The sequence below is a fragment of the Mauremys reevesii genome, linkage group 1 (assembly GCF_016161935.1).
Source record: "Mauremys reevesii isolate NIE-2019 linkage group 1, ASM1616193v1, whole genome shotgun sequence".
NCBI lineage: Eukaryota > Metazoa > Chordata > Testudines > Geoemydidae > Mauremys > Mauremys reevesii.
In genome coordinates this window covers 355,249,186-355,266,937 of record NC_052623.1, presented here as the reverse complement: position 1 = coordinate 355,266,937, position 17,752 = coordinate 355,249,186, and the positions used below count along the sequence as shown (strand labels likewise).

The 17,752-nt window shown below is 45.0% G+C and overlaps 1 protein-coding gene and 1 long non-coding RNA gene across 6 annotated transcripts in view; one reads left to right on the top strand and one right to left on the bottom strand.

Moving 5' to 3' along the window:
- Nucleotides 1–622: 622 nt before the first annotated feature.
- The window catches only part of LOC120395474, a 46,756-nt gene continuing 29,626 nt past the window's right edge, over nt 623–17,752 (bottom strand). The window contains exon 3 of the long non-coding RNA XR_005592649.1: nt 623–679. This is a non-coding gene — a long non-coding RNA (uncharacterized LOC120395474). The remainder of the gene's footprint in view (nt 680–17,752) is intronic.
- The window catches only part of AHCYL2 (adenosylhomocysteinase like 2), a 202,836-nt gene continuing 192,509 nt past the window's right edge, over nt 7,426–17,752 (top strand). For 2 of the 5 annotated variants that reach the window (XM_039519911.1, XM_039519910.1), the window contains exon 1: nt 7,426–7,618. In XM_039519911.1, coding sequence (XP_039375845.1) covers nt 7,493–7,618 — 126 coding nt within the window. In that variant the 5' untranslated portion in view covers nt 7,426–7,492. The remainder of the gene's footprint in view (nt 7,619–17,752) is intronic. The other 3 variants (XM_039519916.1, XM_039519915.1, XM_039519912.1) reach the window with 2 other exon arrangements.

Sequence of the window (17,752 nt, the reverse complement as noted above, 5' to 3'; positions counted from 1 at the left end):
TTCCAATCGGATCCTTTTGTTCCATTCTGGTTGCAAATGTCCAGTGGATACTTCCCTAGTGGAAGGGAACTCTCTAGTCATGCAAAGCCAGCAGAGCTGGCTCCTTTGCTAGCTGCCTTCCTGCCCCAGCTCTGCTCCACTAGTGGAAGGTCTTTTAGGGACCCTAGACCAGTGACATTGATTGATTTGTAGTCTGAAGATATTTGCAAGACGGAAATGAGCAGTGGAAATGAATTTGTGCCCTATTGTTTGTTTCCTTATGATCATAGAATCATGGAATAGCAGGGTTGGAAGGGAACTCAGGAGGTCACCTAGTCCAGTCCCTGCATGTATCATGAAGGCCTGGAAAGCAGTTTTGGTTTGTTTTTAATTGTTTGGATTTACCTTTTGAAATATCAAGGAGTGTTACATTTTGTTGGTTCTGGCTTTGGTGAAGAACTCATTGGAGGTTTCAGGGATGTGAGCTGTCAGATTACCAAGCATGTCACTGGGATTGTTGCATTTTAACAAAGAGTGTTTTTTTTTTTATCCTAAGCATTTGAGTTAATTAAGTGTCAACTAAAACAAGAGCTGTAAACAGCCTGAATCAAAAATCACTTCTGCTCAGTTAATCAGGGTTCACCCACAGTTTCTTGCATGTCAACTCCAATTACGTTTTCCAGTTGCAGATAGAGTCTTCCTGGAAAAGAAAGGGAGGAGACCAAAGTTGCTAAGGTAAACAACACCCTCTTATGTATTTGCTATTTTCCTTTCAGTTAAAATCAATTCCCTGGCCTCCTTTTTACATCCTAAAGAAGCAAACAAAGAACGTAACCCCTTTGTGATCCACTCTGTGGATCAACCACCTTTAACCACTTCGAATTATTTTTTCATCTTTGTGTGCCTTGCTGCTGCTTCTAGGTCAGCTGAGCTAAGGATTACAACAGCACAAAGGGCCTGCCCTATGGGGTTTCTTCTGCACATGGAACACGCAATGAAGCTGCAAGTCACACACAGAGGGGTTGCACAGCTGGGCCCCGGGGCAAATGTCCTCTTGACCTTGTGGGCCCCATCAGATCAGCAACCTCACCAAGCAACAAGACCTTCCCTTGTACTTACCAACACAATTTTGCAGATTGACTAGCTCCAAGCAAACGTCAGAAAGTTGTGGTGCTTATTAGACCTGGGCCCAGTTATCATTTGAAACGTGCTCATTGCTAGTTACTCCAAGTACGTAAGAACGGCCATACTGGGTCAGACCAATGGACCATCTAGTCCAGTATCCTGTCTTCTCACAGTGGCCAAGGCCAGATGCTTCAGAGGGAATGAACAGAACAGGGCAATTATTGAGTGAGCCATCCAGTCCCAGCTTATGGCAGTCAAAGACTTAGGGACATCCAGAGCATGAGGTTACATCCCTGAGCATCTTGGCTAAAAGCCATTGATGGACCTGTCCTCCCTGAACTTATCTAAATCTTTTTGAACCCAGTTCTAGTTTTGGCCTTCACAACATCCCTGGCAACAAGTTCCACAGGCTGACAGTGCGTTGTGTGAAGAAGCGTACTCTCTTTTGTTTGTTTTAAACCTGCTGCCTATAAACTGGTCCTTCTGTTATGTGAAGGAGTAAATAACATTTCCTTATTCATTTTTTCCATACCATTCATGATTTTATAGACCTCTGTCATATCCTCCCTCCTTAGTCATCTCTTTTCCAAGATGAAAAGTCCCAATCTTTTTAATCTCGCCTTTTATGGAAGCTGTTCCATGCCCCAAATCATTTTTTGTTGAAATTCCCTTTACTTTTTCCATTTCTAATATAGCCTTTTTTAGATAGAACAACCAGAACTGCACACAGTATTCCATGAGTGGGCGTACCATGAATGTATATAGTGGCATTATATTTACTGTCTTATTATCCATTCTTTTCTTAGTGGTTTCTAACATGCTGTTAGTGTTTTTTTGAGTGCTGCTGCACATTGAGGGGATGTTTTCAGGGAACTATCGACAATGACTCCAAGCTCTTTCTCGAGTGGTAACAGCTAATTGAGACCCCATCATTTTGTATGTACGGGTGGGATTATCTTTTCCAGTGTGCAATACTTTGCATTTATCAACATTAAATTTCATCTGCCATTTTGTTGCCCAGTCACCCAGTTTTGTGAGATCCCTTGTAACTCTTCGCATTCTGTTTTGGACTTAACTATTAAGCAGAAAGGTACTTGTGAAAGGAAAGGACAGGAAGATTCCAACTCATGCGTGCTGCGGGATACAGGACTGGCCTTACCACTTACAAGGCCTGGTTAGGAATGTTTGTCCACATAAGACCATAATGATGTAGGGATTTGTACTGGTGGAACAACATCTGTGGAAGGCCATCAAGGCATGATATTGGAATAAATCCCCAAACGTAGGATTTATCTCTGTCGCACCTATGCTAGAAGGTTTTACGGGTAACATTTTTGCTGGCATACGGCCACCCATGTTTCAATGTCACTGGAACGTATGCGCACTCGTCTGCCTTTGCCAGTGCCATCTCCTCACTGCTAGAGGCTATATCAGCAAAAGACAGGCTGCACTATGGGTAAGCATCCCAGTATGCCCCATTCAAGTGTCCAGCACACAGGGGCAGCTCCAGGCACCAGCGCACCAAGCGCATACCTGGGGCAGCAAGCCACGGGGGGCGGTCTGCCGGTAGCCATGAGGGTGGCAGTCAGGCTGCCTTTGGCGGCATTTCTGCGGGACGTCCGCCAGTCCCACGGTTTTGGTGGCAATTCGGCAGCAGGTACGCTGAAGGTGCGGGACCGGCGGACCTCCCGCAGGTGCGCTGCCGAAAGCCGCCTGACTGCTGTGCTTGGGGTGGCAAAATACATAGAGTCAAGTATCAGAGGGGTAGCCGTGTTAGGCTGGATCTGTAAAAGCAGCAGAGAGTCCCGTGGCACCTTATAGACTAACAGATGTATTGGAGCATGAGCTTTCGTGGGTGAATGCCCACTTTGTCGGATGCATGTACATGTATTCACCCACGAAAGCTCATGCTCCAAAACATCTGTTAGTCTATAAGGTGCCACAGGACTCTTTGCTGCTTTTGCAAAATACATAGAGCCGCCCCTGCCAGCACACTGCCTTGTGGGATGTTTTCACAGCGCCTTGTGGGATAACAACACTCCCCCTCGGGGAATTATGGGAACTCAAGTTCCCATAATTCCCTTTGGTTTCTCCTGTAAACTGCTATTTTCATGCTTTTTTGAAAAATTCCCCCGTTCCTCTGTTACATCCTATAACCTGCTCTCCCTCACACTGGTTTCCAAGCTCTCCCTCTGCCATCTTGCTTTCAGAAGCATGGAGGATGCTAAACCGATCAGTGGTGGTCTCATGTCTATTTTAGAGACGAGGCCTACAAGAAAACATTACATGGGTGAAGGGCAGGGAGAAACCTAAACTCCTTGCAGCTGAGGCTGGGGGCCAGGAATAGGTCTTATTGTGGAGAACAAAAGGGGAAAAGCGGTGGGGAAGAGCATAGAAATAATGGGCCCAATTCTTCCTCGAAGTGGCAGCCCTGGCACCCCAATGGCATAAACAAGAGCAGAACCTGGCACATTGTATCTAGTGCTTTCCAAAAAGTGCTTTGACTCCATCAAGTATTTGCTCCTGAGATCACCCATTCTCAAAAATGTTTGCATTTAAATGGCTCATCTAGGTATCCATACCTCATTGAAGAGAATGGCTGAGGGAGAAGTTGGATACACCTTTGCCGCTAGCTATGTTTTTGAGAGAGCGTTTTCTGCAAGGCTGGCTTTAGAGGGCAGCTAATGGAGTCATTTACAGGACAGAGAGAAACGTTCTTTTAAAGATGGAGGTTTAGAATTTGTAGGAAATTGCAAAAGGGAGGAAATGCCACCCTTGATTGTTACTACACAAGATACCCCATAGCCATGAAGTGCCCCAGAGTCTCCTTGGTCTATGGACTTGTGGGAGTTCTCAAGCTAAACAGGTCATGGTAGATCACTATCTAAGGCCTTGTCTATGCTAGAATATGTAGATATACTGGCAAACCTTCCTAGCAGAGAATCAGGTTATATATGTCCCCTGAATGAAACAAACTATACCCTCAAAGGGACTTTTTCGGTGGTATAATAACATATATACTACAGCTTTTTCCTGGTATAGCTATGCCAGTTGTGGGTGTGGGGGGGTCATGCTCCTAACCAACATAGCTATGGCAGCAAAACCTTTAAGCCTAGATCAGACCTAAATGAGAGATGTCCAAGAAAATTTAAACGAGGGTGCGTTTCCAATCTGCAGATATTTACCCTCCATGAGGTGGTTGTGATATTTTCTGGAGGATGAGCTGACTGATCCATAATTACTAGTGATTTTTAATCTTGCGAGCGGAGTGTGCATTGTATTCCTACTTTACTGAGACACAGAGCAGAAGGAAGGGTGTCCAGGGACTAGAGTGCTAGACTGGGCTGAGGAAACCCAGGTCCAATTCTTTGCTATGCCACAGACTGCTTGTGTGTGACCTTGGGCCAGTCACTTCATCCTCTGTCCTTAGTTCCCCATCTGTAAAATGGGGATAATACTTCCCTATCTCACAGGTGTGCTGTGAGTATCGCTACATTAAAGACTGAGAGAGGCTCAGATGCCGTGGTATTGGGGACAATATAAGGACCTTAGATGGATGGAATTGGGCTCAAGAAGGGATGGGTGTTCTCATCAAAAGCATTTTTGAATGTAGGTGTTTTTGGAAGGGATAAGGAGATAAATATGCAGAAGATTCCCAAGCTACCTGAATAACCAAATGAGTATTTTGTTGGTCACGGAAGAGAGGTTTCAAGGAATCTGAGAAATATTGGCAGTGAATATATTTAACCATACCCACCCCCAGGGACAAATGTCAGAGTTATCTGGCCATCTGGTCTCCTTTTCTTTAATTAAATGAATGAAACCTATGATCACACAGGCCGGCCCAGAGACATTGCCAGAACAAATCAATAGCTGTAGGAAAATCAGATTGCTCATCTCAAATGCACAAATGCTATTAAGCAGAGACAGTCTGAATCATCTTGAGTTCATGTCTATAGTGCACTGGGTGCCATAAAAAAGCAAATACTGTAGGAGGGTATTGACTTTTCCTGTGTTTAGAATATATATAGTATATATCAGTAAGATGACTACAGCATCTATATCCATCAGCTGACTTATGCAGCATTCATCCCCATGGTATCTGAGTGTGTCACAACATTATAAATTGTATACACCCTCTCTTTTTTTCCTACCACAAATCTGCAGGAACTTGACTTAGAGCATGTCCATGATAGATATGATAGAGGTCTATGAAATCATGACAGGTGTGGAGGAAGTGTTATTTACTCCTTCTCATAACACAAGAACTAGGGGTCACCAAATTAAATTAATAGGCAGGAGGTTTAAAACAAAGAAAAGGAAGTATTTTTTTCACACAATGCAGTCATCTCATGGAACTCTTTGCCAGAGGATGTTGTGAAGGCCAAGACTATAACGGGGTTAAAAAAAGAACTAGATAAGTTAATGGAGGATAGGTCCATCAATGGCTATTAGCCAAGATGAGCAGGGATGGTGTCCTTAGCCTCTGCTTGCCAGAAGCTGGGAAGAGGCAACAGGGGATGGATCACTTGATGATCACCTGTTCTCTTCTTTCCCTCTGGGGCACCTGGCATTGTCCACTGTCAGAAGACAGGATACTGGTCTAGATGGACCTTTGGTCTGACCCAGTATGGCTGCTCTTATGTTCTATACCTAGCATAGCACAGGGTCCCGGTCCATGACTCTGGCCCCTAGGGCTGTGGAAATACAAACAAATAAATAATAGTAATAAAACTATGGCTTTGAAAACCCAGTTCAATGACTACAGCTTTGACAAAGAACTGGGTCTCCAAAAGAGCAGGTTTTTTTTGAAAGCATCCTCAAAGAGACACTTGCTCTCTGGGAGCAAAGAAGCAATGACAGAGCAGGGGTAGCATGCATCTTAACTTTGTATTTTGTGGTTTTAGAAGTTTAAGTTTGTGTTACCTTAATGCTTCATTTCCTAGTTTTCAAAGGTTTGGCATGTAGCTGACATTCTGGAAAGGCACGAGGCCACCCTGACTCTCCATTAATGGAACTTTTGGCTATCTGATATTTTATAAAGCCAATAAAATTGTTTTGAAAGAAAAAAAAAGTTTAAGTGCTGCTAACTATATCCTTGTAGACATATGAAGGTCACCAGGGTCTCCCTCAAAACAGATGTTCCTGCCTCTGTACAAAACACCAACAGATGTTGATGTATTGTTGCAGGCGAGGAGGCTCCAAGTCTGTAGAACTGCTAAGGTAGCAGAGTAGATTATGTGATGGGTTCTAGGAGTTAGAAGCGGTAGCTTCTATTCCTCCCGCTGCTGCGTGACCTTGGGGAAGTCTTTGCTTACCTCAAGTTTCCCCTCCTATACTTTGACTGTGTTATCTATTTAGCCTGTAAGCTGCTTGGGGCAGGAACTATTTGTACTGTGCTTCGCGCGGTGGTGGTTGAGGCCTCTAAGCACGATTGCAACACAAATAATGGTGTTTTTTAAAACAAATATATTGTTTGTAATGTAGGGCCCCATTCTGCAAATATTCAAGCTTTACTCACTTGAACAGTTGGACTTTAGCGGGACTGCGCGGATGGGCTTTGTGTTTGCAAGATCTGGGCCTTACAGGCACATGTAGTTCTGGCCCTGAAGAGTTTGCAAGCTGCTCAACAGACAAACAAATCCCCCCCAAAAGACAACACCCCACCACGAAGATGGGGTGTGAAAGAGGTACAAGCCAAGGGGCTGGTGGGAATTCTTGCAGCTGCAGCCTTGGGGAAGGAGGGACCCAGAAGCCAGGCCTAGGGAATGGCTCAGTGGCTGCACCTGGGGCTTGGGGAAACCGGCGAGCAATGGGATCTGCGCCAGTCGCCCACGTTCCTGCTGTGCCGGAACCCCCAGCCGCAGCGCCGGGCAGGTGAGGACTACACCTCCCATGGCACCCCGCGCTCCCCGCCGCCATGAGGCGGAGCGCTCGGCGCGCAGCACGCCGGGAGCTGTAGTCCTGGCGGGCCCGGCCGGCGCTCCGCAGGCCCGGCGGCGAACTCCATGTCCCGTGGTGCCCCGCGAAGCGCGGCCGCTAAGGGGAGGGGGCGGCCGGGTCTGAGGGAGCCGGAGGACGGGGAGCAGCGGCAGCGGCGATGTCGGTGCAGGTGGCGGCCCCCGCCGTGGAGCTGAAGGAGCTGGGCGGCCCCAGGGACAAGGGGGCGGCCGCCCCGTCCCGCCCGGCCGAGCCGGGGCCTCTCCCCCCGCCGGGGCTCGGCGTGGCCGGGGCGCCCTGCCCGCTGCCGGCCCCGGCCGGGGAGCGAGAGGCGGCGGCGGCCCCCGGCGCGGGGTGCGGGGCCGAGCGGCCTCCCGTGAGCGGCTGCCCCGGGCTCCCCGCGGCCGGGCTCCCCCCCGGGGCCGCCAAGGTGCCGCAGGCTTCGGCCATGAAGAGGAGCGACCCGCACCACCCGCAGCACCGGCACCGGGACGGCGGGGACGGCAGCGCCGGGCGGGAGGCGATGGTCAGCCCCGACGGCACCGTCACCGAGGCGCCCCGCACCGTCAAGAAGGTACCGTGGGGGGGGGACCCCTAATGCAGGACCCCGCTAGGGAAGGGGGGTTCCCCATGACTGAGACCCGCATTCCCTTATTGCAGAGCCGCCTTCGTACAAGAATCCCCGTTTGCTTCAGGTGGGACCCCTTACAGAGACCCCTGGGAGAAGCCCCCCTGTCCCCCTGACAGGACAGGGACTCTCCTCCCTTGAGAGGGAAACTCTCCTTACCCCATAGGTATCTCTTTGCCCCTACAAGCCTCTCAGGTAGGAGAGCCCAGTTCTCTGTGGCGATCCTCCCTTGCCAGCTTGCTGGGGTTGGCTGGGGGGCGTTGTTTCTCCAAGAAAGGTTGGGGCTCATCTCTTTGTCTGTAAGCGAGAGCTCCCATTCTTCTGGAGAGACCTTGTGACCCCTTGACAGCATACCCCGTGTTTGGGGGACCTGACCCACCTGATCTCTCCCTCGAGAGGCCAAAAGCACTAGAACCTGAGACACTGAACTCCCTGAAGAGAGCTACTCCAGATAAACCCACTAATCCACCCTGGAGAGACCCCTGAGTACCCAGGTGGAGACTCTGCCATGTGCTAGCACTATAGGCACCCTCTCTTGGAGAAAGAGTGGAGCACCCATAATCTGATGCCTCCCTCCCATCTTCTTCCTTGGTCATCTTTGTTCATAGGTAACCTCACATTATTTGTAGCCCCCCATGTGATATCACCCTATTCCTTCATCCCCTTTTTGGAGTCTGCCATCCTTGGGAAGGACACCTGTTTTCCTTCATATTTCCTCTAAAGGGCCAGTGCTTGCTTGACAAGACAAAAAACATGGTGATGGATCTTCTGTGTCAAGGATCATGACATATTTGACCTTCTAAATCTCCCAGGTGGAGGGGGAGTATTGATGTGGGTGGTGGGAGTTTCTGCCTGGGAAGAATTCTGCATCTCTGTCTCCAGGTACTTCTAAACTCAGCAGAGACAAGGTCTGATATAAGGGAAACAAACAATACCCAACCAGAGGGAGCTGGTCCTCCATGCAGTAGGAGCAGAGTATTCATGAAGGAGCAAAACCACCACCACCTCCATTGCCTAGCACGGTGGGATTGTTTATGGGCTGTGAATCTGTGTGGTTGCTATAGGAAGTGATATGTTGAATGAGGATGTCTGGGAGTACATGCTGTTCCTTCTCCTTCTGCAGTGCTACTGACTTCCAGTCACTTCAGTGCGTGGGTTTGTTCCAGTGACTGAAGGGTTGTCTTTGCATTTATTAAACTAGGTTTACACATCCACAGTCCTTTTGGTACAGTCGTAAGTTTAAAGCAAATGTATGCAACTTTTAAGGCAATATACAGTAGTAAAACATATATTTGCTTGGCTTTAAGAATTTCAGGCCTTGTCTTCACTAGGGAAAAAGCATATTTTAAACATGTTAACTAATCATTAATGCATGTTAAAATCCTGGTGTAGACAGGATAAGTTATAGTTTTAATGTGTTGGGTGGAAAGTATGCTCTCTGTTAGGATTTATCTTGACTGGCTAATCTGTTAAACCTACAATTTACCTTGTTTACACTAGGATTTTAACGTGTGTTAACACATTATGTAATGTGCTTAAAATACTTTTTGTAGTGTAGGTATGACCTCTGAGGGTTAATAGCCAATACTCCCCCCCCTTCCATTATTTTCTCTTTCTAGAAGTGTTACTAGTAGATATTAATTTGGTTTTGCAAAAGTCTAGTTGCATAGGCAAATACTTTTTCTTTGCATGAAAATATAATTATTAACACATCACCATGGTAAAGGGTGGGTGGGTAAAAGTGCCTAAATTGGTAGACTTCAGTGATTTTGCAATGCTGTTTTAGTTTTAATGATGGAATCATAATATCTGATCAGTAGCAAAATGACAAAAACATTTAGGACCTGATCCTACAAAGATATATGCACATGCTTAATTTTAATCACATTAACTTTACTTACTCTTGTCTCAGTTAAGTTAAGAACCTTTTCTTAAGCCTGGTGCTTTAATGTTTGTCCTCATTTTCATTATACTGAGTTCCTGCGGCCACCAAATCCATGCTAACATTTTTGTAGCTACTTCTGACATCTTAGAATTCTGTATGTAGGCCCAAATTTTCAAAAGTGGCTACCGATAATGGGGATCTCAGTTTTTAAGATACCTTGGACCAAACTTTCAGAGGTTAAAGTCATTTAGACAGGTCACATCAGTCATTTAGTCTTAACAAATTAAAATTTCCAATTGTAGCTTACTAATTAGGTGAGCTCCCCTTGACTTCAGTTGGAAGTGAGTGAGAGCTTTTAAAAATCAGGCTTAAGGTAATTGATATTGGACATCCATAAAATGAGGTATCCAGAATCAGAAAACTTTGGAAATGTTGGCATTAGTGATTGTGGTGTGGTAAGTTGGTAAGAGTAGGGGTGTGAGAATGAGTGTACACTTACACAGGTGTGCATATCAATTTAATATTAACCTGTCATACATTTGTTTATGAAGCATATTGAAATCTTCTGAGGAAAGGTACTATACAGTTGCAAACATTTATATTAATATAAATGCTCATTTTACAAATGGAAAGTGAACTTTTTTTCTAGCTTTCAGTACTGAAAGCAGAGCTTGCTTTCTGAATGTCAAGCTGTGTTCTTTCTGCTTCTTAACATTATCAACATAAAGGTTCTGGAATCGGAACTGAGCTGGCAATCCTGTTGATTCATGAAGCAAAATAGAACACAGCTTGCTCCTCCATAGCTAGACCGCCTCTGCAGTACTGATGGCAGTAAAAGCTGCAGGTTTTGTCTGTAAACTAAGTGGGTTTAAAACTGAAAACAGAGAGTACAGACGCATAGGGTAACAAGGTGCATCTTATTACAGTGTCACTTGTCTTAGTAACTTTGCTGTAACTATAAAATTCCTCAGTAAAATGATTAAGTCAAAATAGGTGCCTGATGCTCACCAGACTGGCATATTAGTGAGCTGTAGTTGGGTATTTTACTTTGCAAAGAGTATACATGACTCTCATGTGGCTTGTCTAAATGATGATTTTGACCTTGACTCCTAGCTAATTTGATTGCATCAGGGAGCATAAAGGTTGAAATTGTTGCTTTTCCATAATAAATCCAATTGTTTGAGGTGAGGTTCTCACAGCATTTTATTCACTTGCTGTATAGGAGGATTTTTAGATAGTCTGTGTTCCATTCAGATTATTTTACTTATGTGTTAGTTTGCCATTTACTCAATTTCATTCTAATCTATAGTGATCAGTTATACCAGGGTAATAAATGTTTCTCCTAAGGCTGAATTCCCAACTGCTGCTTGTAATGAGAGTGGTTTATATGCCAGTTAGTAAAATCTTACCAGTGTTATAATATATAATACACTTGGGCCCTCTCCCTCAGCATGTATTCAATTTATTTTTAGATAGCATCTTCTGTATGATATTCAGACCTTTGTTGAAAGACCAATACCTTAAGTTCGATACAGAGACTCTTGCAGGTAGAAAGGGAAAAGTGACATGTAGAGAGAAAAACAATAGTAGAAATATACAAGCAGTAAAGATTAGTAAATGTTAACTCAGTGAGGGGCATAGAAAGTGCAGAGATGAGGAAAGGCAGTATAATTAAGGGAACCTAAACTCTGATGAATGAGTGAAATATTAGCAGTTGGCAAGCAGTCTGAAGCCCACACCCAATTTGTATTAAAATTGACATAAATGCTAAGTACAGGTGACTGTGATATTTGTACTTCCTTGACAAAGGAGTAGACACTTCATGTTTTGAATTTTCCAATGATTTAAAAACCTATAGCTGATCAGCTTTGATCCGCACCAAGCAGTTGAGAAATGGGCCAGAGGCAGTATTTAAGACTTTGAAAAGTGTATTTGGCCTCTTGGGGTGTGTTTTGAGCATCTGAGCTCCAGCATCTGTAAAACAATGTTCTATGTCAAACAAGAAGTGATGAAGGCAAGATAAAAAAAAAAAATGGCTGAGGTGTTGTAAAGGGAAAACAAGGTCAACTTGAGTGAGAGTCACTTGCACTGTTGGAAAGTTTTAAAGAGAGGACTGAAAGGTAGCAAAGACTGGAGGAGCAGAATTATTTTAAGTGGTTATGACAGTGATTGGGTGCAACAAGTCCCTAGGTATGAAAGCTAGGAGGGGAGTTTTCAGTTGGTGATAGATATGAAGCCAGTAACCATAGTGAAAGATGGGGTAATATAGTCATGCTTCCTGAAAGGAGAGAATAGTCTGGATGCAACATTCTGAACCCCTGAAGTTGAGTGTAAGCCTTCAAAAAGACTGCAAAAAGACATTGATAAATATTGAGACAAGAAGTGATGAAAGCATAAATAAAGATTTCAGCTTTGAGTGTATTCTGAGGATGGTATTGGATGACTTGCAGATGAGAGGAAAAAGGCTAATGGTCCAGATGTCTCCAAATTTTGTGGTTTTGGGAGCGTAAGTTAAGGTGATGAATAGCCTCAGAGAGACATAAGGTTGATTTGTGTATGTATAAAGGAGGAAGAGGGTAATAAATGCATGGCATGAGATTAGAGGCAATTCTACCCACAAGGAAGAAGTTAGTTTTGAAAACATTTAATAAGAAATTATGAGATCTTGAAGTCATGGATAGTTCTCTGGGAAAAAAACAAACCTCAATGTGCAGCAGCAATCAAAAAAGCTAACAATATTGGGAAGCATTAAAAAAGGGATAGATAATAAGACAGAAAATATATTACTTCTATATAAATCCACGGTATGCCCACACCTTGAATACTGCATGCAGATGTGGTCGCCCTACCTCAAAAAAAAAAAAGAAAAAAAAGTTGGAATTGGAAAAGGGGAACAAAGATGATTAGAGGTATGGAACGGCTTCCATATGAGGAGAGATTAATAAGACAGAGACGAGTAAGGGCGGAGGGGGAAAATATGCTAGAGGTCTATAAAATCCATGATTGGTGTGGAGAAAGAAAATAAGTGTTATTTACTCCTTCCCATAACACACGTACTAGTGGTCACCAAATGAAAATAATAGGCAGCAGGTTTAAAACAAACAAAAGGACATTTTTTTCCACACAGTGCACAGTCAACCCGTGGAACTCCTTGCCAGAGGATGTTGTGAAGGCAAAGACTATAGGGTTCAAAAAAACCCTAGATAAATTCATGGAGGATAGGTCCATCAATGGCTATTTGCCAGGGATGTTGTCCCTAGCCTCTGTTTGCCAGAAGCTGGAAATGGGTGACAGGGGATGGATCACTTGATGATTACCTGTTCTGTTCATTCCCTATGGGGCACCTGACATTGGTCACTGTCAGAGGACAGGATACTGGGCTAGATGGACCTTTGGTCTGAACCAGCGGGGCCGTTCTTATGCTGTAGATTTGAGCTGACAGACCAAGAAATAAGGTAAATGAAGAGAATGAACTGAGGGAGATGTAAAGTTATATGTCCTCTCTGAAAAGTGATTTCTGATCTAGCATTGAGTTCTCCCATAGCGAGATAAGATATAGACAAGTGGTTCAAGACTGGGAACCTGAGGCAGTTTGTATTAGGATGAAGGGGGAGATGTAAAGCCTTGACTAGGCATGGAAGAGAAGTAAGATCCAGTCCCAGAGTGAGTGCTGGAGGCTGTTTGAGACACCCACAGAATTTAGACCAAGGTATCCAAAGCACAGTAGACCAAATAAGAGAATAAAGAAGAATCTAAGATAAGAGGTAATGTGAGCTTTAAATCTCTTATGTGAAGTCCTCTGTGGGGAGGCATAGCATAGGCATTTGCAGTATAAGCATCTCCTTAATGCCTCAACCTTGACTTAGAGGAACCATCTCTAGTGGGGAGAATGGAGCTCACTCGCTACGGCCCATTCAGGTTTCCCCCTCTCCTGCGATTTCTGCCACAAAACTGTCACTAAATGACAGCGTTGGTGGCTAAATTTTTGTGATGAGTTCTCAACCCAAGTGCCCCTAAACTAATTTCCATAATTCGTTAAACATTTGTCAGATGGTACAAATCTAGCTCAAATCAGTAGTGACTAGCAGCTCAGACTAGCAGCCTAGAGGTGAAAAATTGTGTCCCATTAATAGTGTGAGCCATCCAGCCCCCTGTTGCAGTAATTTTTTTTGTAAGATAAAGACAGAGTGGTTGATGGCAGTGCTATATAAAGGAAAAAGGGTTTAGTAAACTCTAATTTTTACCGATTTGTACCCTAAAGCATGATAGAAATGCTGTACAGTCTGTGTAACAGGTGTTATTATACAGACAGTGAAGGAAGCCAAAATCAAATTCACCAAATGCTTAACTCAATATAAATGTATTGAATTTCAGTGAAGCCTTTCTGGGCTCTCGGAAGTCAGTCTGGTGCTCTGAAATGGTGAGACTCGGCAAGTGTAGAAATGAGGTTGAAGAACTTGAGATTTGATTTCCTTAAGCAATTCTCATGATGTGTAAAGTTTTTCAGATTAAAGACTTCCAAACCCAAATCTCTTTTGGGAACACTTGCTGTAGCAACTCCATTGGCCATCTCCTTGCCTAAAACCTTGAAGCAACAGCTTGCAGCTTTGCTTTTCTCTTAGTAAATTGCCATAATTCTTGTGCCCTGTGGATCTGAGGGCAGAAGGAAAAAGTGTAATTGTTTAGTCCTTTGGATGCATATTGGGGTATCCAAACTTTATCCAGTCAAAGGCTGCATTGGCAAGAACTCAAAGGTCACGTGCATAAAATAACAGGTTGCAGCTGCCCTCTGTTAAGGTGGAAGTGCAGCCTGTGGAAACTACAGATCTCAACATGCAAGAAGTCTTGGTTGCGCATCTCAAGACTGGGCACTGCATGCAGACATCTAGTCTTGGAGCCTTCTCATCTCAGTATTAAACATGAGGGCAGCTGTTGGCCGTGTGATTGATGTTGAACGCCGTAGGCCAGGGGCAGTCAGTTATTTTTTTGTCAAGGTTCGTATTTCTTGGTCAAGGTATAGTCAAGGCCCAGACTTCGGAGAAAAAAATTTAAAAAACCCCAATAATAAGTAAGTAAAAAGATTTTGGTGTCTTCAGTCTGGATTTAGCCTGTGGTCTGCCTATTGACTACCCCTGCTGTAGGCTGTGGTCTGACATCCCATATATCAAAAGCGGTGCTGCTTCACTTATCTAACTGGAGTGGTCACATGTCAGGGAGATATGGTATGCAAGTGGTTAAAAGAAAACACTGGCCCTTTATCTCCAGATAAGTTGATATAATGACGATATGGTCATGCTAGGCATGATTTTGAGTCTTCTCTGATTTTGCAGCAGACACTCGCTTATTCTGCAGTCCTGCTCAAACACATGTGCATCATATCACGTATTCAGTTCTTGTAAATGAAGATGAACATTGATCAGAAAGTCATGTAGAAGTTTGTAGGAGACAGGATGAACCAGTGTCCATGTAGGTGGTCGTGGCCATCCCTCCACACCTACCTCTGAGGGGGGCCATGCTTCCTCGGAGTCTGGTCTGCTAGAGTACACTCAAAACAAAGAAAGAGGGCATTAGCAGTGCTCGATGGGCCCTGGTCTTCAAACAGGGAAGGACCACAAACAGTCTGGGCTCTGGCTGGCTGTCAGGACAGAGTGGTACTAGGTTTACTGTCCTGCCCTGCTTGAGGGCCGGACTTCTAACAATCAGGGCCCTGGCCTGCAGTCAGGCAGGCCTGTCACAAGTATAAGCCCAGCCCTCAAGCAGGGTGAGGCCATAAACAATCAGGGCTCCAGCCTGCAGTCAGGAAGAGCTGTAGTCCAGATACCCTCTGTGAGGCTCTGGCAGAGGTGAGCACCACGTACAGGCTCTGGGGCTCCAGCAGAGATGTCCAAGGAGTGCAGGCCTCCTGGCTTAAGCAGAGGGAGTGGCAGGGGGGATGCGAGCCCACCCAATTCCACTGCGTCTCAGCCCAGGGGGCTAACAGTGGTGGAGTGGTCTGCCATTGGGTCAGCAGGGATCCACCTGCAACACACTGACCTTGTATGAGGCCCGCTCTCAACCAGACTGTTGTCTGGTTTCCCTGGGCTGCTTCCTACTCTCCCCCTCAGGTGTACCTGTGTCCAGGGGTCATCCTCAGTCTCCTTGGGATATACCGCCAAGGGTGGCGGTAGTAGCTCCTTGGAGTTGGGAGTGGCCAGGGTCTTGGGAAGCTTGTGCAGACCCTGAGGATCCCCCTCCAGCAGTAGGGAAGATATGTCTGTCTCCCTTGGCAGCTCCCTTCCGGCTGGGCTGGGCTGGCCTTTTATACTTCCTCTTCCTGTCCTGCCCATCTGCTTCCGGTGTGCGGGATGTTGTCCTCCTGGCTCTGCCCACCAGGTGGCTTGCTACATTCCAAATCGGAGAGCTGTCACCAAAGTATAAAGGAAGGTTGCTCCAGGCAGCTGGATTTGCATACGAAAAAACCCTTCACCAACAACAGTAAAATTAAGAGGTGAATCAGGTGTTATAAGAAAGTGAGCAGAAGTTGGTGTAACTCCATAGAAGGATTTACAACAAAGATTAATTGAGTTGTATCCTAAAATGATTGGGGAACCAATGGACTTGTTTGAGGATGGAATGACATGGTCATGCTTATATGTACATATGAGAAGGAGGACATTCTGCTGCATATGCTTGGGTTTAGAGGGTTGACACTTGAAGGAGGCCATAGAACAAGTGAGAGGAGATAAAGGCCTAGAAGTGGAGTCAAGGCAGTAGCGTAGCTAGGTAACATGGAACCGGTGATGCAGGAAGAGATTCTCTCTCTTTGAGTAGGGAATGTCTTTTTGGTCTGTATTTGTACAGCACCTTGCACAGTGGGCTCCTGCTGCAGGATTAGGTCTCCTAGGTGCTCCAGTCAGATGAATAATAAGAGGAAAGTTCGGGGTCAGGAAGATACCATGATTATATCCAAAGGCAGCAAGTGGAAGGTGTGAGTTGATAGGATGACTGGAGAGAGAGGGTCGTGTTTGAGGATGCTCTTCTTGCCCAAGAGAACTGCTTGTCTGAGGCAGTTAACTGAAAAGTTTAGGGGTAACCACAAGTTTTCCTTGGTCAAGAGGCAGAGAGGATGAAGAAAGATGAGTAATCAGTTTTTCAAGAAATGTTACTGTTTAGTATTATCCGCATAAAAGTAATGGTTAAGGTTTAAGGGATGTATGAAAGAAATTGGGGTTAGGTAGGAAATGACAGTGAGTGGAGAGTGAAAGAGGGGCAGAGGAGTTGTCACTATTAGGAGAGAGCCATTAGATACAAGTGTGGAGCCATGGCTGGATGGAACTTAAGTTGGATGTTCAGGAGCCTGGAATTATCCAGTGTCAGAGGCTGTACTGAACCTGGAGAGGAGGAGTCTTCAATGAAAAGTTGGAAGTTCAGTGACAGAATGGGAATTCTGTGCTATACCCAGGCCAAACCTCAGGAGGATATTGTGAGGAAGGGTACTTGTGAAGGTGATGGTCTCAAGCTCTTTATTGAGAAAGGAAAGGCTACAGGCAGGACAGTGGTTAGGGCAGGGTCAAGGGATGCTTTTTAAGTAGGGAGAGGAAAAATTTTAAGCGCTGTAAGGCAGAGCTTAAAAAACCCACTCACCTGTTGTGACCCTAAGAGCCTCTCTTATACCAACTGGCAAAAGGCTCACCCTGTACATTGTTGTCAGAATATTTAGCCAGACAGTGTCTTGTAAGGTATCATATGAAAACTGGTGACATGCTGGTCATGAATATCATTGTGTGATGTATGTAGGGGTTGTGTATACAGAGTTATATGTGCACTTGAAATATGTTCTAAAACGTGTTTTGGAGGCAGTTGATAAACATGCTTGCCCTAGACAAAGGAATGTGGATTTACCTGTCAGCATGGACCAAGTTAACAGAGGGATGAGAAAACGGCATGGCTTGATTATGAGCAAAGGTCAATAGAAGTACATTTGCCTCTAAAGTAAACAAAGTGATCAAGCCAATCAAAAAAGCAAATAAAGCACAGGATGAAGAACAGGCTTAGTACCTGCACCCCAGAGAACAAACAGCAGGGGAGAGGAACTTTATCTGGGTTCTTTTCAAAGAATACATTTTAAAGGCTTTCTGGGCTATAAGAGGGATGAAAAGGGACCTCTCTTGTTATCCCTCACATAGGGGTCAAAGAAACAGCATTCTCTGATTCTG